The 23,173-nt window shown below is 43.5% G+C and overlaps 1 protein-coding gene across 2 annotated transcripts in view; it reads left to right on the top strand.

Annotated features, from left to right (window-relative positions):
• Window positions 1–23,173, top strand: part of TANGO6 (transport and golgi organization 6 homolog) — a 110,944-nt gene that overhangs the window by 71,079 nt on the left and 16,692 nt on the right. Inside the window, exons 16-17 of one of the 2 annotated variants that reach the window (XM_007672513.4) lie at window positions 12,209–12,360; window positions 21,213–21,326. In XM_007672513.4, coding sequence (XP_007670703.2) covers window positions 12,209–12,360; window positions 21,213–21,326 — 266 coding nt within the window. The remainder of the gene's footprint in view (window positions 1–12,208; window positions 12,361–21,212; window positions 21,327–23,173) is intronic. The other variant, XM_007672519.4, reaches the window with a different exon arrangement.

Here is a 23,173-nt window from a genome sequence, read left to right as displayed (position 1 = left end):
GCATTTCTTACATTCGTTAGAGGAAGGGCATCATTCAGATTCACCTAACCCACTATGGATTCAAAAATATTTAAGGACCAACCCTGTTATTGCTTGCCTTTCAGTGCAGGTCTTTAAGAAGGTAACCTCATTTTACTAGTCATACTAGTGCTGATTTAAATGAATACATTTTTTTGCTTTTAAAGGCAAAAGTATTACCTTTCAGAGTTGGATCCTTTTAAATAGATCTAAGCAGATATTCCGGTTCCTTTCCAAAAATCACCAGCTGCAGGAAAATTCTTCTGGCTCATAGATGCAAGATGCAACTGGCAAGAGGGTCCTTTCTTTTCAAGATAATAACATAATTACACTTTAATGTGTCAATGTTTTTATTCTGCTGCTTTCTCATTTTAAGCATTGCCTTCATCTCCTGTCTTAGTACCTTCTCCTCCCCCTCCAATTCAGCAGTAAATTAAAACATTTGTTTGGAATTTTACTTGCCGCTCCTCAAACAAGGGAAAGGAAGAGGCGGGGCGGGGGGAGAGAAATTGTTATTTTCTCCTTTATTTGCAAGAATTTACAATTTAACCTTTAGCCATGCTTCTGTTAACCTGCAAACGATTAGAGTCGATTGCAGCTCCAACTGGAAAATAACGTGAAAGGAACACTATCCAAGTCATTTTCCCCCTTTCTAGGTCCTGATAAAATAGGAGTTGTTTCGCAACACTGTAGAGATTCCGGGAAGGGGATTCTGTGATGTGATGTAAGCATAAGTTGTACTCTCAGACCCCACTCTTTCAGATACATTTTTGTCAATATTATAAGGCCATATCCCTTGTCTGCTTTTTCTTGGACATGCTTTAACTCGCTGAAACATTTATATAGAAAATTAAATTAATTAAACCATTGGGATGACTTTAACACTTTCATCGCTGCAAACTCTGACGAGTCTCCCTCATTTAAATTACCTTTCTTTTCTTTCATCTTTTTAAATCACTTACCCGTAAATCTGGAACTCTTCCATCCTTGTGATCATGTTTCTGTCCTTACTCTTGGCTTTACCCTCCAAGGAAGAATCCCACCTTGTTTTGGGCCAGCTCATACACTGTTGAACACACCTCTTTGTACACACCTTACTGAATTTGCACGCAAAGCAGTTTGTTATCAGTCTTGTTAGTGACAGCCTTTGGGTGGAGTCGGTTGTGCTCATTTTTGTTTTATGAGAATTGGGGAAAATGGAAGCATTTTTCCTTCATTTTTTTTTCCAGTTGATTAAATCAACATTTGAGCTTCACAAGCCATTGAAGAAGCTCTCAGGTTGATAATAATAATTAATTATAATTATGCTGTTTGTTAAGCACTTAAGTTGTACCACACACTTTTCTAAGCATTGGGGTAGATTTAAGGTTATCAGGTTGGACACAGACCCTGCCTTGCATGGGGCTCATAGTCTATAGGAGAGAGTAGGATTGAATCCCCATTTTAAAGATAAGGAAACTGAAACACAGAGAAGTTAAGTGACTTGCCCAAGGTCACACACCAACTGGCGGGAGTAAAACTTAGGTCCTCTGACTCCCGGGCCCTTGCTTTCTCTACTAGGCTACACTGTTTCAACTTATGACTTGTGACACAATTGATTTCTGAAAACTATACCGTATATTGGAATCAATTTTTCGTGTTATAAATGGGGCATTTGTTCCTGATCCAAAGTTAGATATTCAGTTTTTATCAAAATTACCCTGAATTGTGTACTTAATTATAGATGAATAATGCAGCTACATTCAACCATTTATATTGAGTCAGAGAGGATCCACGAGGATCCACGATTGGGTAGCCTATTTTTACCTCCTTGGAAGTAAAATGGGTGTGTCACTTCTCCCTGGAGACTCTGTCTAGTAAACAGGTAAGCTCCCCCATGCCAGTTTCCAACACTTTTTAAACAATTCCCTTCTTTTTTTCCCCCTCGTCACCATTTTTAAAATGATTTCCCTATTTCCCTGCAGCTCCAGGGCAGCCCCCCAACATACAAAGAAGCTAGTGTTATAAAGTTGAAACGAAAATATTGTAAAGCAGAAGCAGTGTAGTGCCTTCCATCTCAATATGAAACATCTTGACTCCCAAGGGCTTCTTTAGGAATCAATCAATGATATTTATTGAGCACTTACTATGAGTAGAGAGCTGTACTAAGTGCTTGGGCAAGTTACAGTACAACAGAGTTAGACATGATCCCTGCCCACAATGAGCTTACAGTCTAATGGGGGAAACATCCCTCTCCCTTCCCCTCCCCTCAGCACTGTGCTCATTTGTGTATATTTTTATTACCCTATTTATTTTGTTAATGAGGTGTACATCCCCTTGATTCTATTTATCGTAATTAAGTTGTCTTGTTTTTGTCCGTCTGTCTCCCCTGATTAGACTGTAAGCCCAACAATGGGCAGGGATTGTCTCTATCTGTTGCCGAATTGTCCATTCCAATCGCTTAGTACAGTGCTCTGCACATAGTAAGCACTCAATAAATACTATTGAATAATAATGATAATAATAATGGCATTTGTTAAGTGCTTACTATGTGCCAGGCACTGTACTAAGCACTGAGGTGAATACAAGCAAATCAGGTTGGACACAGTCTCAGTCCCCATTTTACTGATGAAGTAACTGAGGCCCAGAGAAGTTAAGTGACTTGTCCAAGGTCACACAGCAGACAAATGGTGTAGGTGGAATTAGTACCCGTGACTATCTCTTGGTGGAGATGGGACATTCATTATACTTTGAATGGGGATGGGGAGAGTGATGGCGTGGTGTAAATGGTCTGGTAGGAAGTTGGAGGCTAGGAGGAGACAGCGAGATAGGTGAGCTCGGGGCCCAGTGAGTGAGCTGGCACTAGAGGAGCAGAGTGTGTGAGCTGGGGTGCAGTAAGAGATCAGTGAGGTGTGGTAGGATGGGGTGAGATGATTTCTATAGAAATTCTTGCTACAGTTCTTCAGACCAAATGCATTTCCCATTGTAAAGAAATCAATGCCTCAGTTATTGGTTTATGGATTTTTTTTAGTTGCCAAAACCCTTTGGGACAAAAGCATTTCTTGGTAATTGGACTAATTGTGTTGCATATTAGCCCTCTAGCTTCTCCCAGCCAGGAATTAAGCAATCTCAGTTGGCCTGCCCCAGGTCATTCTTACTTAGCCAATATTCTCCTGGGTTGTGTGTGTTGACAGTGACTCGGGTGATATCAAAAATAATGACTGCTGCCCTGGATTTCTTTGGCTTACCCTCTATTGCCATTTAATCTGGGCAAAAGGCAATTCGACCCTTCCGTCCTTTCAGGAACCGGTTGCCTTTTGCACTTGGAGAAGATATTGAGGTGATTTTAGACCATGAGCCCATCATTGGGCAGGGATTGTCTCTATCTGTTGCCGAATTGTACATTTCAAGCGCTTAGTACAGTGCTCTGCACATAGTAAGCGCTCAATAAATACTATTGAATGAATGAAAGCCTCGCCATTCGCCTACAAAATAGATTAACCTCTGCCTGCCCTTTTTGAAACAATTTAACAATTTGGTTGAAAAAAACATTTTAACCCCATGAATGATGCACGCATAGCTGAACCAAAAGTGCCATATTGAAAATGTGGTTTCACCTCCCTCTCCGGAATTCCTTGTACTCTGCCTTTTCCTGGCACCGTGTCACTGCCGCAAGGTAAACTGTGCTTGCCAGATGGACAGAGGTGTGGCACCAGTGGAGCAGTCATATCAGTTGCTAAAGGTAAGCGCTTAGTACAGTGCTTAGAAACTCCCTTTTGCTGTTCCTTGGAACTTGTAGATAGGATTCCTTGATTCATATCGCTCCTGACACCACTGCTGGAAAACTCCCTGCAAACGTCGTTGTTCCCCTGGACCCTTACATTGGAGTAGCTTCATGGCTTAAAGACCAATTTTCAGCACTGTGAATGATTTGCTAATTTATTAGGAGCAGATCAGTCAACTGTCAATCTAATGAACTCCATGCATGGCTGGAATATGCCACTGTTTAGATCCAAATTGCCTTTACTTAATTCAGTAAGCAGAAGATAATGTTGATGATCACCAGCTGATGTTAGATATATTCACTGATTGAAAGTAGATCTTTGCTGTTTTGCTACCAATTCCTGTGGTCCCGTGACTTATTTCCATGTTTTGCTTGGGATCGCAGTCAACATGAGCTAAAAATTCTGGCACATCCAGCTCATTGAGAAATAGTACTGTAAAAAGTTTCTTTATCTTGATCACTCTGTCATTGTAGCTGGAGGACTGGAGGATAGTGACTAGAGACTTCTGTTGTAGAGGCTGGCATTGGGTGGTTCAAGGTCTTTTAGCTGATTTCTATATAAACGTCAGATGAGGCTCAGTCCAGCTACAGAGACCTTAGGACTGAAAATCTGCACAAAGGAATTGATTATAGTGTATGTCATTACTTGGACTATCTCATCTCTTCTAGTCAAGTTCCTGCTGAAGAAGGGACACTGTTTGAGCACTGTTGTTGAATTCAAAGCAGCATGGCCTAGTGGATAGAGCACAGGCCCGGGAGTTAGAAGGACCTGGATTCCAATCTGGACTCTACCACTTGTCTGCTGTGTGACCTTAGGCAAGTCGCTCCACTTCTCTGCGCCTCCGTTACCTTATCTGTAAAATGGTGATTAAGACTGTGAGCCCTCTGTGGGACAGGGACTGTTTGCAACCTGATTGGCTTGTATCCATCCTAACATTTAGTGCAGTGCCTAGCAATCAGTCAATCAGTCATGCTTACTGAATGCTTACTGTGTGCAGAGTAATTATAATAATGGTGGTGTTTGTTAAGCACTTACTATGTGCCAAGCTGTTCTAATCACTGGGGTAGATACAAGGTCATCAGGTTGTTCCACATGGGGTTCACAGTCTTAATTCCCATTTTACAGATGAGGTAACTGAGGCACAGAGAAATTAAGTGACTTACCCAAGGTCACACAGCAGACAAGCGGCGGAGCCGGGATTAGAACCCATGACGAAGTTCTTGGGAGAGCCCAATATAACAATATAACAGACATATTCCCTACCCACAACGAACCTACCGTCTAACGGGACATAGAAAACGCTTAACACCTAATACAATTGTGAATATTATTATTATTATTACTTGGTTGTTGTTGGGATATTTAACAGCTGATCGTTCTACATCCTGACCATAGAATGAAAAAAAAAAAAGCACAATTCCAATAGGTTTATTTATGTAGTGAATGCATCTTAAAGCGGTACTGTGTGCTCAGGTCACATATAGAATTTTGAAAGTATAAAAGAACCAAAAATGTTTTTACGTGATTTGCATATTATTGCTATCTACCTACTTGGTATCTTTTAACCAATATTTCCAGGTCAAGATTTTAATATTATTAATCTGGGTTATTTTGTGAATTTTTTTTTCCCTCTGCATTCATTTTCACCTTCCCATTATAACTGACCCAGATTCCCCTCCATTTTGAAGTGCGCAGCCGAGAAAAGGAGGGTAGGAAACCAGAAGAAAGGTTAGGGGCATAGCAGGGTTTCTGGAAGTATTTGTCAGTCCCCAATAATTAAATGGACAGACTGTGCTATTTGAAGCTCCAGTTTTCAGTTTTCCCAGTTACTCTTGATTTTGGTGAGGCCTCTGCTCAAGAAGATCCAAGCTGTTTCTGTACTGCTGCCGACTAGGATAGTTCTGTTCTCTGCCCTCCAACAGACCACTGCAGTGTGGCATCACGTGAGAATGTGCTTGATTGTGTCTTTAAACCTTCTCGTCAACTCTGATTACTATTTCCCCCGTTCCGTTCCCCATGTGACCATTATTTGGGGATCTCACATGTCCCACCTCGTCATCCAGTGGCCACAGTTTGGAGGGCAGTGCCCTGAACCTCTCCCAGCAACCCTTATGTACATAGCTTTAAATTATATATTGTAAAGTATTCATTTGTATAAATGTCTGTGTCTTGTGGGCAAGGAACGTGTCCACTAATTCTGTGGTATTGTACTCTCCCAAGCACTGAGTACAGTGTTCTGCACATAGTAAGCGCTCGACTGATTACAGACCAGCCCTCAAACCACTGGCTGCAGCATAGCTATGGCTACTCCAAAACCAGGAGGAGTCATCCCTCTGTCGCACTATGGTTTCAGGGTTCCGTGCTGTTGTCGGGGGTGTCTCCAACCACTACGTTTCCGGGTTATGTAGTCCTAGAAATGCTTGGGATGTAAAAGTCTCCGCCCCCCGCCACCCATGAACAATCCCACCTTCAGGATTAATATTGGAAATGGAAATCTGAGGGCATCAGCTAGTTGGTAAATAGACTGGAGGAAAAAACTGGGCTCTAACACATGGGGAACAGTAGGGGTGAACTGCATAACACTAGCTAGCATTTTTATCCTGTGACTCTTCAGGGTAGTTGTACCAGCTTCACTGGCAAGCCCCATCAAGATCAAAGGCTGGCTTCAGCATGAAAGCAGTGTAATGCTCTAATGTGTACTAAATATACAGTCCTAAAGCTCTAACAAGGCCATTTGTAGGACGTTTTCCTCCTGCCTGTAAATTTGTGAATTGTTCCATATTTTTAATTTGAAAATCCACAGCTCTCCCCATTTCCAAAGCCCTTCTGAAATTTCATCTTCTCCAGGAGGCCTTCCCCGATTCATGTCTAGTCTCCCCTGCGTATATTCCCCCTACCGCCTGCTCAGCGCTTGTGTACCACCTAAGCAATTAAGTACTCATAACCTCCTGCCTCACGTTTATAAATATCTTGCATATCTTATTAGTTAAGCACTAGCTCGTGTGTGTATATATACCTCCTCCAGGAGGCCCTCCCAGACTGAGCCTCCTTATCCCTCTGCTTCCCCTCCCCTCCTTCCTCCCACCCTCTGCTCTTCCCCCTTCCCCTCCCCTCAGCACTGTGCTCATCTGTATATATTATTTATTACCCTATTTATTTTGTTAATAAGGTGTATATCTCCTTGATTCCATTTATCTTGATGATGTCTTGTTTTTGTTTTGTTCTGTTTTGCTTTACTGTCTCCCTCATTTAGACTGTGAGCCCGTCATTGGGCAGGGATTGTCTCTATCTGTTGCTGAATTGTACATTCCAAGTGCTTAGTACAGTGCTCTGCTCATAGTAAGCACTCAATAAATACTATTGAATGAATGAATATATAGACACACACACACACATATATATGTATATATCCTCTTTTCTTTCTGCCTCGTCACTGTAATTTATTTTAGTATCTGTCGCTCTGACTAGATTGTAAAATTCTTGAGGGCAGGTTTCATGTCTAGGAATTCTATTGTACTCTCAACTGCTTAAGTATACATAGTGTTCTGCACACGACAGGCACTCAGTGAATATTATTGATTGTCTAGGATTGGAATCATAGAGCTCTTTCCAATCCCAATTATAACTGGGGATCAAGAAAGGAATTTCTATATATATGAGTTACTATCTAGGCTCTGTAGCAAGACTTTTAATGTGTGTAGCAGGCTGTCCCTCTGCAGAGACATTCATTCAGCTCTTCTATTTGGCCCAGTGAGGCTGGATGAAGATAGTGGAGGAGAAAAAAGGGGATTTTCAGTATGAATTCGATGACTGGACCCCTTTGTTGTAGTGCTATTAACTTGGAGTACAACCCTACTTGTTTTAATCCTCAATCACACGTTAAGTGAAAGCAGAACTGGAAACAAACAGATAAATGACTCCACAAGAGTTCAGGGCCAGATAACCATTGATCTATTCTACAGGCATAAATAATTTAACTCTTTAAATTATTTAAATTACTTAATTAGCCAAATGGCTTTGTGTCAGACCAGAACAATTTCCTACGTTATGACAGCTCTTTGTTGAGGGGGGCAGGAATAGCTATATAATATACACTGACTTCAGTAAAGCATTTAATTCTGTTCTGCTTGGTTCTGAGCAGTATTAACATGTTAGAACATGAAGGAAAACACAAGCTAATCCACCCACTGTACTCATCATTGACTAAGTTATTGGCATTCTTGGCTAATTTAGGGCTTCCCAACTTTTATATTTTCATATATCCAATATATGGATGTAGAGGCTTCCTAGTTTCTGTTTCAAAAACTACACAATAGCTTTTATTACACAATGGCTTTTATAATATGTGACATGTAAGTGCTTACTTTGAAGCAATTCCCTTGTACCTCTCCCCAGAGCTTACTGCAGCGCTTTGTACAGACGAAGGCCCAGGTTCACAGGGAAAGAAGTGATGGGGTAAAGTCATAATAGTGATCAGTACAGCGGTACTTTGCCACTGGGAGGACTAGGCCTTAGAGCCACACTTGGTCCAAAAACCACAACCTTCCTGGATGATAGATAAATTGGGAAGGCAGACTTCTGTCCATCCCACTCCTGATCTTTGCCCCCCAGCAGTGGTTGGGGTCGGGGGGAGGAAGTTAGGTGCCAATTAATGGGCCTCAGTACCCCACTGGGGAATATCCTCCAGCTTTGGCTTACCCTGTTCCTGTATGGCAGGTTTTCACCCTGGTGATGATGGGTTGGGGAGGGAGGAGATGCCCCATCGAGCCCCGAAAAAAGGAAAGAAAGCTATAGGCCGCTTGGCTGTGATCCCATATGTCCGTGCTCAAAGATGAAACTTCTGATAGGGAGATCATATCCATGTGTGCCAGTACCCCTGAAAGGACCCCTGGGTGACCCGTGGTCATTCAACACTGGGTTGGATTATGTGTTTGCCCTTGCAGTATCTATTATTATTTTCAAAACTGCCTTTTAATATCCCTGTCTTTCCTGGGTTTTGTTGGAGGAAAGGAACCTCTCTCTTGGTTACTTCCTGCTAATCTTGTTTGCAGCGATAGTCTTCCAGCAGTCTGCCGCTAAACTGCATTTCTTGAAAACTGACTTCACTAGGTCTTAAAAACATTTGTATCACCCTTTCGTCTTCAATATGATCCGTATCAGTTCACCGTAAAATAACTGACTCCATTCCTAGATCTCACTGTTAGTGATCCAGGCTTGCTATTGGGAATGGAAAAATGGCCCATGAGTTGTGATGTAACTCTGAGAATCTGGAGATGTCTTTGAAGGGACTACAGGTAATTAATGGCCAAATGCAGTTTTAAAGTATAGCAATAGGCATTGAAAGTGGCAAATACATGGGAGAAACATGAGACTATCTTATGATCTTTGAGATCACAACTGGATCTTTTCAGCCCAGCACTCATACAGGAGTAGGATTTCTCTATCAGTAACACCATCCTTGAATATGAAGGACAGTCATATATTCATGTATGTTTAATCACACTCATCCACACAGGAAGTGCAGGACCAGGGAAGAATGCAGAAACCTACTCCTGTTTGTATCCCTGGAGGCTGAAAAAATCTGGAATAGATAATTAAAGGTTGGGCCATATAAACACAAAAGTAATGGTATTATTAAACCTAGAAAAATAAAACTCAGAAGAACTTTAACCATCTTTTTCTGAGGCAGAAAAAAGCTGAAATTGACACGGTTGGATACATGAGATACGTTTAAATAAAAGCTTTTATGCTGGAAGATTCTTAAGCATTTGACTGAGTTTCTGCAGCAAATTATAGCATTCCCCTCCCTGGAGGTCTTTCCAATGGAATAGATATCCACCTTTGAGTGTGGGTGTAATATTACCGTAGGGCTCTTGAGGATCCTGAACCTTTTCTCATCTCAATGTCATAATTGTATTGGGTTTTTGAATTGCACTCATCTTAAGAAGTGAAATAAATAATGATTTGGAAGGTCTTCTTTGAGAAATGCACTAATCTCAACTAGTTCTAAAACACTGTAGCCTGATTTTGAATTTTCACCAGGCCTTGCTAATTAACACGCAAATAAAATATTGGAAGAGATATTGCCATTCACTACAGATTATGCTTTTATTATAATTAATAATTTAAAGCCCAGATGAAAGAATTGCAAAGAAAATTCTTTTGAAAAATATATTTCATGTAATAAAGAGGTCAGTTTTGCATTCAGCAGCCTTATAAAGTAAGATTTTGGGTACTTCTAGCCCAGAGCATAGAATTGCAAGAAGCAACTTTTGAAATATAAATTTGGAAACTTACATCATTTAGAGAGTACTACACAGTTAAGAGCAACAGGCCCCTAGCAACAAAACCAAAAGACTTAAAGCACAGAATGAATGTACAATTATAGGTATTGGATTTTAGAAGAAAAGTTACTGACAGTGTACAAAATAGTAAATTACCAGAAATAGCAGCCTTTGGGTAAAATATGGAAGAACAGAAGGTAAAATTTGGAGGAAAAGACTTAAGAAAATTTGAGAATTGCAGCAAATATTCTCCTATATTCAAAGTGCAGAACACTAATGTAAAGTACGCGCAGAAAGGATGGTGTTTGGCAGTGTGGAACCTTGCGCCACACTTAGTAAGCCTTTAATAAATACTGGAAATGTAAATAATAATCAAACTCCTGCTCATGTGTAGGCATTTCTGACTAATCAGCATCTTACCTATCCAGTCCAAGGAGAGAACCATCTCAGGAGGCTTTGGGAAGAATTAAGGAGCCAGCCGTAGGGAGCTGGCCAGGCCTCTCAGTGACCCTCCTGCCTCTCCCTGAAGGTTTCTTAAGCCAGTCCTCTCCATCCATCTGTGCTGTGGCTCTCCAGTCTTCCCTCCTTCATTTCCATCCACCTCTCCTCCAATTATCCCATTCTCTTACCTGCTCAGCCCATTCGGAATCCTCATTCTCAAACCTTCCCTTCTGCCTGTGCCCACATCCAACTTCTCCAACCACCCCCGCCTCAACTTCTGTTGCTACCTCCACCGTTTAATGGAGTCAAACTCTTTTCCATCTTATTTCATGACAACTTCAGTTCACTTAGTCTGTTCTGCCCTGAAAGACCTTTCCTGTAACCTTTAAGCTTACCGCATTTTACTAACTGTATGACTAGGCCAGATTGATTTTCTTAAACCTGAAAAGTTAGAGTTCTTGTTCTGGTTTCTCTGACTTCCCTGCAGCTACAAGCTCCCTTTCTCTCATTAGGTATGTGTGTGTGCCCCGGGATCTGCATTTGCATGTCTGCGTCAGAGTCAGGGTAACATTGTAAGTTTCCATGCAGGCCAGTATTGAGGAACTTTAGATCAAACCTGCAGCAACATGAGACAACTTGGAAGAACCCTCTTATATTTCAAGTTCTGCTGACTCTCCCATTGGAGACCTTCCCTTTTCTTATTAATCTTTGTCAGCTGTTGGCCTCTTCCTTGGTTGGACTTAGGCCAGCTCTTCCCACACCCATATATGCAAAGTTACTTTTCACTTGGCAACTGGAAGAACCTAGAAGGCTACCATGAGAAGTTGGACTCAATGTTAAAATGGATTCTTTTCTAGAACTGCCAACTTTTCGTTGTGAGCCTGGGAATGATCTTGGGGATGGGGCTTTGAGGAGACAGGAGAGGAAAGAGGAGTGAGGAGAAGAGTAAAAAGAGGAAGGGAAATGGAAGCAACTGGTACCCACTCATGCTGCTCCTCCACTGCTGTCTTTTTGATCCTCACCGGGGCTGGGCACAAGAGGTTCCTTTCACCCTCATTCCAAAGCTCCACAAAGAAGTGCTGCCCATACCTGATCAACCTAGATAGGATTCCAGAATCTCCTGGGAAAAAGATGGAGTTGGAGCTCCAGAGCTGCTGCCGATGCAAGGGCTTACGTACATGAACATCACCCCACCACCCCAACTCCTGGCCCACGCAAGCACCATGCCACTTTTTGGCTAGATCTGCGCATCACAGTTGTGGCTGCATTGCACCTCCCAGGGAGGATCACAAAGATGGTGGGAGCATCCTCCTCCTCAGCCTCCTCTTCCTGCTGGTAAGGGACAAACATTGGAGCCAGAAATAACAGACCCCCAGCACTGTAAAAGATTTCTTCGGGCAGGCTCCCATTCCTGAGGTCTTGTGACCGCATTGAAACTTGCAGAATTTACTACGGGAGATTCCGTCATCAAAGGCAGCCCCAAAGCCCAATTTCACAGAGCTTCAACTTTCAATAAGCCTAATTGGGGGTTGTATTATGCCTCTCTTTGGCTATCAAAGTTTTGCCCTGGGAAAGAGCAAGTTGCTGTTGATAAGGGAGGCTTTCTGGAGCCTTTACTCTGATTCACCTAGCTGTTTGTCCTTATTAAAATGTTTAAGCATTTCTTTAAATGAGCACTGATATTTTATCTCTCTTTTATAGGGGACATGGTTTCCCAGTACCGAGAGCCTTTGATCCACACGTTCCTGAGAGGCGCAAAAGATCCAGATGGTACCTTCAGAGCGAGCAGCCTCTCCAACCTTGGAGAATTGTGTCAAAGGCTGTACTTTTTGCTGGGCTCTGTGGTTCATGAGGTACATGTATTTCTCCTTTGCGGAATCCCTTACTGTAGTTCAAAAGACCAGTAAGATGTAGCTGTAATTGTGAACCAAACCCTACCCTTTCCCCCACTTCACTTCTTCCATCCCCTCCCAGTAGAATGATTGTTTCAGAGCTCTCTAAGGTGACCTCGGGTGTTTTGCAAGATTTTAGGGGTGGTGGGTGGTCTTTGCGTTATTGTTGAGTGAGGCCTTTTAGTTCTCTCTCTGCTTTTAATAGCAAGAATGAGGCTGCATTCCTAAAATCTCAGATCATAAAGCTGTGCAGTTTCTATGGTGCCAGATTATTCCTTTCTCCTTCATTAAGTATTTTTCCTGAAATTTGAGATAACAATAATAATAATAATGATGGTGGTATTTGTTAAGCGCTTACTATGTGCAAAGCACTGTTCTAAGTGCTGGAGGCATACAAAGTGATCAGGTTGTCCCACGTGGGGCTCACAGTCTTCATCCCCATTTTACAGATGAGAGAACTGGGGCACAGAGAAGTTAAGTGACTTGCCTAAGGTCACACAGCAGACACGTGATGGAGTAGGATTCGAACCCATGATCTATGGCTCCGAAGCCCGGGCTCTTTCCACCAAGCCATGCTGCTTGTATGGGATAGTAAATCCCATTCCCACCTCAGTTACTATTCAGAATACTGGAAACAGTAAAAGCCTTCCCCAGCTAATTTCCTACACTTCGAGTCACTGCAGCCCCAGTTCCGTTGTGAATGTATATCCATCCTCAGCACTTGTGAATACATGCATATCCAGTTGTATTTTTAATTATTTATTCTGTTTGCAGATATTTTCAAGTTTGTCACTCCCTTTAAGGTATAAGCTCCTCGTGGACACGTCCCCTCTAGACTGTAAGCTCATTATGGGCAGGGAACGTGTCTGCTAATTCTCTTGTATTGTGCACTCCCAAGTGCTTAGCGCTTGGCTTCCTGAAGGAGATGTGATTTCAGAAGGGCTTTGAAGATGGGGAGAGCAATGGTCTGATAGAAGCGAAGGGGGAAGGAATTCCAGGCAGAAGAAAGCATGATCAAGGGGTCAAAAGTGAGAGAGAGGAAAATGAGGCACAGTGAGTAGGTTAGCATGAGAGGCACCGAGGCTGTGAGATGGGGAGAAGAGAGTAGCCAGTAAGCTGTGGAAAGCTGATGGAGAGTTTCTTGAAGCCAGTGCTCGGGAATTTTTGCTCATTGTAGATAATTTTTACTTAATGAAGTGGGAAAGAAGGAGAAAAAAGAGGAGGGGATAGTCAAGAAGTAGAAAGTGACCCTTGAAGGTTTTTAAGGAGTGGGGAGATGTTGACAGAATGACTTTTTTAGGAAAAAAATGATCCAGGAAGCAGAGTCAAGTGTGGACTAGAGAGGTGAGAGTCTGGAGGCAGGGATACCAGTAAAGTGACTGATGTAAATAGTCAAGATGTGGCAATCCAAGTGATTGACCAAGGTAGTGGCCATTTGGATGGAGAAGAGGAGGTGGATCCAGAAAAAGTTGTGAAGAAAAAACTGACAGGATCTAGCAGCTGACTGAATGTGAGAGTTGAAAGTCAGGGAGGAGTCAAGGCAATGCCCCAGGTTGCAAGTTTCAGAGGCAGGGAGGATGGGGATGTTAGGAGCAGCATGGCTTAGTGGAAACAGCACAGACCTGGGAGTCAGAGGACCTGGGTTCTAATCCCAGCCCTACCATTTTCCTGCTGTGAGACCCTTGGGAAGTCACTTACTTCTCTGTGCCTCAGTTTCTTCATCTGTAAAATGGGAATTCAATCTCTATTCTTCCTCTTACTTAAACTGGTTCCAACATGATTACTCTGTATCTGTCACAGGGCTCAGAACAGTACTTGACACAGAAAGCACTTAACTCCCATTCTCTCCTAGACCCCCTCCAATCTGGCTTCCATCCCCTCCACTCTACTGAGACTGCTCTCTCTAAGGTCACCCATGACCTCCTTCTTGCCAAATCCAATGGCTCCTACTCCATTCTGATCCTCCTTGACCTCTCTGCTGCCTTTGACACTGTCGACCATCCCCTCCTCCTCCATACCTTATCTCACCTTGGCTTCACGGACTCTGTCCTCTCCTGGTTCTCCTCTCACCTCTCTGGCCGATCATTCTCGGTCTCCTTCGCTGGAGCCTCCTCCCCCTCCCATCCTTTAACTGTTGGAGTTCCTCAGGGGTCAGTTCTTGGCCCTCTTCTGTTCTCCATTTACACTCACTCCCTCGGTGAACTCATCCGCTCTCACGGCTTTGACTACCATCTCTACGCAGATGACACGCAGATCTACATCTCCGCCCCTGTCCTCTCCCCCTCCCTTCAGGCTCGCATCTCCTCCTGCCTCCAGGACGTCTCCACCTGGATGTCGGCCCGCCACCTAAAACTCAACCTGAGCGAGACTGAGCTCCTCATCTTCCCTCCCAAGCCCGGTCCGCTCCCAGACTTCTCTATCACTGTGGATGGCACGACCATCCTTCCCGTCCCGCAGGCCCGCAATCTCGGTGTCATCCTTGACTCGTCCCTCTCGTTCACCCCACACATCCTATCCGTTACCAAGACCTGCCGGTTTCACCTCTACAATATCGCCAAGATCCGCCCTTTCCTCTCCACCCAAACGGCTACCTTACTATTACGGGCTCTCGTTATATCCCGGCTAGACTACTGTGTCAGCCTTCTCTCTGACCTCCCTTCCTCCTCTCTCACCCCGCTCCGGTCTATTCTTCACTCCGCTGCCCGGCTCATCTTCCTGCAGAGACGATCTGGGCATGTCACTCCCCTTCTTAAACAACTCCAGTGGTTGCCTATCGACCTCCGCTCCAAACAAAAACTCCTCACTCTAGGCTTCAAGGCTCTCCATCACCTTGCCCCTTCCTACCTCTCCTCCCTTCTCTCTTTCTGCCGCCCACCCCGCACGCTCCGCTCCTCTGCCGCCCACCTCCTCACCGTCCCTCGGTCTCGCCTATCCCGCCGTCGACCCCTGGGTCACGTCCTCCCGCGGTCCTGGAACGCCCTCCCTCCTCACCTCCGCCAAACCGATTCTCTTTCCCTCTTCAAAACCTTACTTAAAAATCACCTCCTCCAAGAGGCGTTCCCAGACTGAGCTCCTCTTCCCCCTCTACTCCCTCTGCCATCCCCCCTTTACCTCTCCGCAGCTAAAGCCTCATTTTCCCCTTTTCCCTCTGCTCCTCCACCTCTCCCTTCCCATCCCCACAGCACTGTACTCGTCCGCTCAACTGTATATATTTTCGTTACCCTATTTATTTTGTTAATGAATTGTACATCGCCTTGATTCTATTTAGTTGCCATTGTTTTTACGAGATGTTCTTCCTCTTGACGCTGTTTAGTGCCATTGTTCTTGTCTGTCCGTCTCCCCCGATTAGACCGTAAGCCCGTCAAACGGCAGGGACTGTCTCTATCTGTTGCCGACTTGTTCATCCCAAGCGCTTAGTACAGTGCTCTGCACATAGTAAGCGCTCAATAAATACTATTGAATGAATGAATGAATGAAAGCACTTAACAAATACCACAGTTATCGTTATCGTCAACTGTTATGAGAAAAGTAAGATGGAGGAGAGGAGGAAAGGACGATGAATTCAGTTTTACACAAATTGAGCGTACAGGACTGGTGGAACATTCATGTGGAGATTTCTCGAACGTAGTTCACGCTCAATAAATACCATTGATTGATATCTTGGAGGGAAGAGGAAGGGAGAGATTGGAAATAATGGGGGTGATGTAGAGGTCATCTGCATAGAGGTAGGTGAAGGCAAGGAGTGGATGAGCCTCTCAAAGAAGTAATGTTCAAGTGAGATATAAGAAGAGTCTTCCCCTGTTGATTTTTAGTCTTTTCCTTTTACATCGCCAAACTCACATTGCTGCGCTTTGGTGCCCTCGTTACCTAAATGTTTACAGCCCCATCACATTTAAGTACACATCTTATGAATTCTACTACTTCCTCTAATCTGTGATTTTAATGTCTGTCTCCACTGTCAGGTTATAAGGTTTAGAGACCCCAGGTATACCGAACAGGCAGTCGACTAGGACAGAGACGGCCTTCTCGGGGTTCCAGGCAGGCTGTGGTGCGTCTCAGATCTCAAACCCTTGATGATGGCGGATCTTGGGGTCCAGCTGGCGGGGACGGAGGGAACCACGGCAGCTCAAGGGAGTCGAGGACCTCACAACTGGGGATTAGATGCAGTTGCAGCTGTTGGGGTTGTGCTGAGGCTTTGGTGGGCTGTCCGGGTAGCTTCCGGGTCGTTAGGATAAGTTGGACCATAAGCGGTTTTCAGCCTTGCGTCGGGTTTTGGCCGGGATGTTGCTCCCCGGTAACTGGGAAACTGGAAAGATTTAGCAATTTCAGCAATACTGAGCCACAGTGGTCTTTTTAAACCCTCGCTATTCCAAAGGGACCATTTCATTTCTTATCTCAACAGGAGTTGAATCACTCAGTCAGTTATATTTATTGCATCCCTACTGTGTGCAGAGCACTGTCCTAAGAGCTTGGGAGAGTACAGGACAACAATATAACAGTCACATTCCCTGCTCAAAATGAGCTTACAGTGTAGAGGGGGAGACGGGCATTAATATAAATAAATCATTGGTGTGTACATAAAGGCTGTGGGACTGGGCGATGCAGAAGGGAGTGGAAGGAGAGGAAATGAGGGCTTAGTCAGGGAAGGCCTCTTGGAGGAGATGTGCTTTCAGTAAGGTTTTGAAGGTGGGCAGAGTAATTGTCGGGTATGAAATGGGAGGGCGTTCCAGGGAGGGTTGTACTGCGATCGGTAGCTGAGTGGTTAGAATTACGACAAGGACATTTCTACAGCCTCTTCAAGTCAGTCTCCCAGGATTATTATAACACACTACCATACTATGCCAGAGGTTAGCATGGGTATTCTATACACAGTGCTCTGCACACAGTTTTTTTTGAATGATTGGTGTCGCTAGGGACTTGCTGTTACTTTGCTCAAAAGCCAGTCCAAAATTATAGTAATGATTGAGGTATTTGGAAAGCACTTACTATGCTTCAAACAATCTCCTAAGCACTGGGGCAGATACAAATTAATCAGGTCAGATACGGTCCCTATCTCACAGGGACTCGCAGCCTAAGTAGGAGGAAGAATAAGTATCGAATCCCCGTTTTATAGTCAAGGTAACAGGTACAGAGAAGTTAAGTGATTTGCCCAAGGTCACACAGCAGGTAAGTGGCATAGCAAGGTTCTCTGACTCCCAGGCCTGGATTCTTTCCATTAGACCATGTCCAGAGTCAGTAAGCAAACAGGTACTAGAGATTGGGCACCTCTGTTCTGCAGAAGCCCCAGGATCCTACTCTACCATTCCTGCTTGAAAAAGAGGAAGAAACTGCAAAAATATGTCATAAATCTTGCGGACTTCTCTGAAGTCATCACTGCCATTCCCCCGCTTTCGATGAGGCAGTACCTGATAAGTTTTTATCTGCAAGGTTATCATAAGAATCCAGATAGTGGAAAAACCCTTAGACAAAGCCGCAGAGAAACTTTTGAGCCCCCCATAGTCAACCTTTCCCTACCGTTTCAGCAGGCCGGGCTTTCCAATTGGAAAAATGACATTGCTCACAGCGAGGGAAGGGAAGGAGTTTCCAGTTACGAAAAGTTAGAGGCAGGAAGGGTCATGTATCTCAATGTTAATAGAACTGCCTGTTGGCAATGAAACTTCAGAAGGAAATATATTCCCCGTGATTTGAAAGCCCAGGTGTTTCCATCCCACACAATTCCTGCTTCTTCCTCTTAGAAGTTCCTTCCCTTGTAGCATCCCACGCCTGCCTTGTCATGACAGCCTAGCCAAACTCCTGCCAGGGGTAATAGGAAACCTTCAGTGGATGGCAGGTTCCAACAAGTTTGGACAGTTGTCTTTCTCGAGCGATGTTAGCAAATGGTTGCTCCTACAAGTAGAAGACCCTTTTCTGTTGCCACAGGGAAGGAGTTGGAGTATCTGTGGCTTTTCCCTGGCCCATGAGATCATTCCCGGTTGCCTTCCTCCTCACCCCTCACTATTGCACAGTTCAAATTAAGAAACGCTTGAACTAAAACCTGCTAAGGAGCAGTGGCCTAATCTCAGTTAACAAAAGCAAAGGGAGGCAGGCAAAATGTAGAAGAACATGTCTCCATCGCACACAGTGGAGGCCTTACCCGGCTCTGTGAGCAAAAGTTTTCTATGCCAGGCCTAGCCAGAACTTGTGTCTCTGATTTTAGCTCTTACCTTGTAAATGCAAGTGGAGATGGCTATTATACTTCTGCCTTTTGGGAGCTTGCCCAAGGAATTCCTTCTTGGACTGCAGAACTTCAAGATCCCGTTAGTGCCCAAGGCGACAATGCAGTGGGAGGCTTTAGGGTCATTAGGACCAAGAGTGACAAACAGGAGTACAGAAGCAACCGTACTGGATTAAATTCAATAATTGCTTAATGGGTTTGGCTTATTCCTGGATTTCCCCTCTTGTTTTAGGTCACAAGATTATCTGATGGAGGCAGAATTTGATTAGATGCCAGTGTATCACAGAAGCAATTATATTTAAGAACATGCTCCGTCTGCTAATCCTCTCTGTTGTTACCGATTAATTAAGCACTTTGAACTATGCCCAACTGTTAGAAAACTGTGAAAAATACAACCTGCATAGGAAACATTTCAGCAAAAGTGCCTTCTCATTTACGTTTGTGGGTTTTTTTTAAAACCTATTATTTAAACTTAATATGTATTTATTCATATCACAAATACACAATCTGGCTGTTTCTGTTTGGGCAACAAATTCTCTTGGAATGACACAGTCAATCAGTAGTATTTATTAAGCACCTTTGAGGGCAGAGCATTAGTCTACTACATGCTTCCACAAGTACAGTAGAGGTTAAAGAAATGGGTCCATGACTTCCAAGACCTTACAATTTACCTGGAAAGGCATGCAGGCCTAAATTATTTAGTTAGTGGGAGGAGGACTAAGATAGGACAAGTAAAAAAAGATGGAGAACAAATAAATGAATAAACAGGTAGAGTACATAGATCGAGATATAAATAAGTGCTAAGGATGGCCATGCGTGTGTGTATATGTGCTAGCTAAATATGTGTCTGAATGCTATTTTCCTTGACTCTACAATGTTTTGTATGTGGATGGTGATACATTTACAAGGCAGTAGGAGAAGCTATTATTATTATTAATAATAATCATCGTATTTATTGAGAGCTTACTGTATTCAAAGCACTGTATTAAGCATTTGGGAGAATACAATATAACATCAGACACATTTCTAGCCCACAACAAGCTCACAATAATTATTGTACTTTATAGAGTTCCTTATAATATGAAAAGTACTCTACTTTTATAGATATTCATGTTATTCCTCAGAACCACCTTGTAATATGGTTGAGCAGCATCACCTCTTTTTTATAGATAAGACCAAGGCAGAGACTAAGAAAATCTTCTAGGATGAATCATACATTGAGCCTGGAGCTGGGGCTCCAGCTAAATTGGGCTGGAGTTAATTTAGCCTCCAGCAAAATTAGGCTGGAGTTAATAATTCTGGTTAATCTGAACTTCCACTACCCTTGTAAAATCACGTCTGACATTGCACTGTGAAGGCTGGTTTTTATTCTTTTCAAAAAGTTGAATTTGCCCCATTTTCTTCTACATTTATCCCCTCAACTTGACATTGGAAGAGAGGCAAGTGGGATGACAGCTCTTCTCATTTCTAGAGGAAATATTTTCATTCCCTGTGTTCTAAGAAATCATGTACACATTTGAGGGGAAAACCAGGCCCTCCCGACTTCTCATCCTGCTTCCCTTCCCTAGCATTGCCCAGTTACTCTCCTTTCAAATGAAAGTTCTATCGTAGCTAACCAAACTAATGGGGATGGGATAAGAAGGCCCAAAGATTCAGAAGACAGGGAGTTCTGCAGCTCTTGATTTACCAACCTTGGGAAAATCACTGAGCCTCTCTGAGATTCCCACTGCTTCTCTGTGATTTAAGTTCTGTAGCTGTAATCAATCAATCATTGTTATTTATTGAACCCTTATGATGTTCAAAGCACTATACTGATCGCTTGGAAAAAATCAATACAGTCGGTAGCGGGGAGCCGCTTGGCAAAGCGGTAGGTCACCTGTCTGGAAGCCGGAGGACCCGGTTCGAGTCCCACCTGTCCCGCTAGTCTACCGTGTGACCGTGGGTGAGTCACTTCACTTCCCTGTGCCTCAGTTTCTCCATCTGTAAAATGGGGGTAATAATACCTGCCTTGGTTCCCCTACCTCACAGGGGTGTTGTGAGGGTTGGAAATGAACTAATTAATGTAAGAGCGCTTTGGCAATAAAAGTGCTAACAATTAAAAAAAAAAACCAAATCGTACATTCCAAGTGCTTAATACAGTGCTCTGCACATAGTAGGCATTCAATAAATATTGAATGAATGAATGAATCTTTGTTCCACAAGGAGCTTACAGTCTACAGGGGAAGACAGACATTAAAAAAAATGACAGAAAGAAATAGGAGAGTAGAAGGATAAGTGCAGAGGGGCTGGGGTGACTATCAAAGTGCTTAAGGAGCACAGAGCCAAGCGCATAGTCAACACGGAAGGGAGGGACGACAGGTGAAATGAGAACTTAATCACAGAAGCCTTCTTGGAGAAGATGTAATTTTAGAAGGGTTTTGAAGAAGAGTGGTGGACAGATAACAGAAATGACATCACTAACAACCCTTTTTTAAGCTAGGTTTTTACTAATGAAAAAATTCATCATTGTGAAGTATACAAAGGAGCTCAGGTGCTAGGCAGTATTAAGGGTTGTGAGAATATCAGCGTTAATTGACTTCTGCTCTCCTCACCCTCCCAGGTCACTTCCTGTTTGACTGCAATAGCTAAAACAGACCCAGAGACCCAAGTGCGCAGAGCAGCTATCCACGTGGTCGTGCTCCTGCTTCGTGGGCTCAGTCAGAAAGCTACTGAGGTAGGTTAATCTCTGACTCTGTTTCTTATTTAGAGAGAAGCTGCAAGACCTAGTAGAAAGACCAAGGGACTGGGAAACAGATGACCTGGTTTCTAATTCTTGCTCTGCCACTTTATCTGCTGTGTGTCCTGGGGCGAGCCTCTTAACTTCTCTACCTCAGTTTCCTCAACAGCAAAATGATTCAGTACCTGTTCTCTCTCCTATTTAGACTGTGAACCCCATGTGGGACCTGATAATCTTGTATCTATCCCATTGCTTAGTTCAGTGCTTGGCACAAAGTAAGCCGTGTGGCTCAGTGGAAAGAGCCCAGGCTTGGGAGTCAGGTCATAGGTTCGAATTCCAGCTATGCCACTTGTCAGCTGTATGACTGTGGGCAAGTCACTTAACTTCTCTGTGCCTCAGTTACCTCATCTGTAAAATGGGGGTTAACTGTGAGCCTCATGTGGGACAACCTGATTACCCTGTATCTACCCCAGCACTTAGAACAGTGCTGTGCACAAAGTAAGTGCTTAACAAATACCACCATTATTATTATTATTAAGCACTTAACAAATACCACAGTTATTATTTCCCTTGGATTCGGATCCCATCATCTTCCACCTCTAATTCCCTCTTCCTTTCACTAGGGCAAACACATTGTCTCTTTACTCCCTGAACTCACACAAATACATCAGTCAACCTGGATTTTGTTCGAGGAAAGTTGGATTGCTTCTATCTTCAATAAATGTCTTTGCTTCCTTTGATACTTGTTTAGCCAACAAAGCATCAAATGCCACAGACCTTGAATCTTGTCACAAACCTTGCCCGGGCAGGTTTGAAAGGTAATTTCACAGTGAATGAGTTATCTGGAACTGATAGACCAGCCCTTTGAATTCTGTAATGTGAACTTTAGTGACTCTTTTCTTTGTCTCAGTTGTTCACGTTGAGTCAGTGAGGGCCTCATCGGAAATGTTTCCTTTCTAGATGCAGCTGATATGTGTTCAAACCAAGGTGCGGCTGATGAGATTTCCTTGAGCTTCTGAAGTTGAACCTTTTCCTTCTGAAGGGATTCCTCTTAATCAATCAGCCAATCAAATGCTCAATAAATACAAGTGCTTACTGTGTGCAGAGCACTGGACTGAGTAGTTGGGAGAGCATAATACCACAGCATTGATAGACACATTTCCTGCCCCCGGGAACTTACAGTCTAGAAAGGAAGACAAACATTAAAATAAATTATGGATAGGGACATAAGTACTGTGGGGCTGAGTGGAGTGAATATCAAGTGCTTAAAGGGTGCAGAACCAAGTGTTTAGGCGATACAGAAGGGAGAGAGAGGAGGAGAAATGAGGGCTTAGTAAGGCCTCTTGGAGGTGATGTGATTTTAATAAGGCTTTGAAGGTGGAGAGAGTGGTGGTCTGTTGTGCCAAAATAGGAAGGAGCTAGGCATATGTTTGTGTGTTTCAGCACACTTAAGCACATCAAGTTTCTCCCCATGTTCTCTTAACTCTCTTCCTTCTTTGGGGCTCTAATAAATGCTTGTACATAGCAAAATTCAGAAGAATATGGCTTATAGAATTGTAAGGCACGAGAGTTCACTTGGTCCAGCCCCCGCCCCAAAATTGAAGTGGCTCTGATATTCTTGTAGGGTTTGGGAGGGTTTAAAGAGTGAAAACTCCTAGACTTCTACCTGTGCCCCACTCTAGCTGGCTTCAAGCAGCCTCTTACTTGCTCCAGATAGTGCTTGAGGCCAAACCTGGGCCATACCGGTTCATACAAGGGATAGACTACTGGGATTTCCTTCTGTCCCAGTGAGCTAGCCTGACTCTGCCCCTGTCTACAGGTAGGTGAGTACTAAGCCATTCAGA

Source organism: Ornithorhynchus anatinus, chromosome 11, assembly GCF_004115215.2.
Source record: "Ornithorhynchus anatinus isolate Pmale09 chromosome 11, mOrnAna1.pri.v4, whole genome shotgun sequence".
In the NCBI taxonomy this organism is placed as follows: domain Eukaryota; kingdom Metazoa; phylum Chordata; class Mammalia; order Monotremata; family Ornithorhynchidae; genus Ornithorhynchus; species Ornithorhynchus anatinus.
Note: the sequence above shows the minus strand (reverse complement) of the source record. Positions and strands in the feature narration are given on the sequence as shown.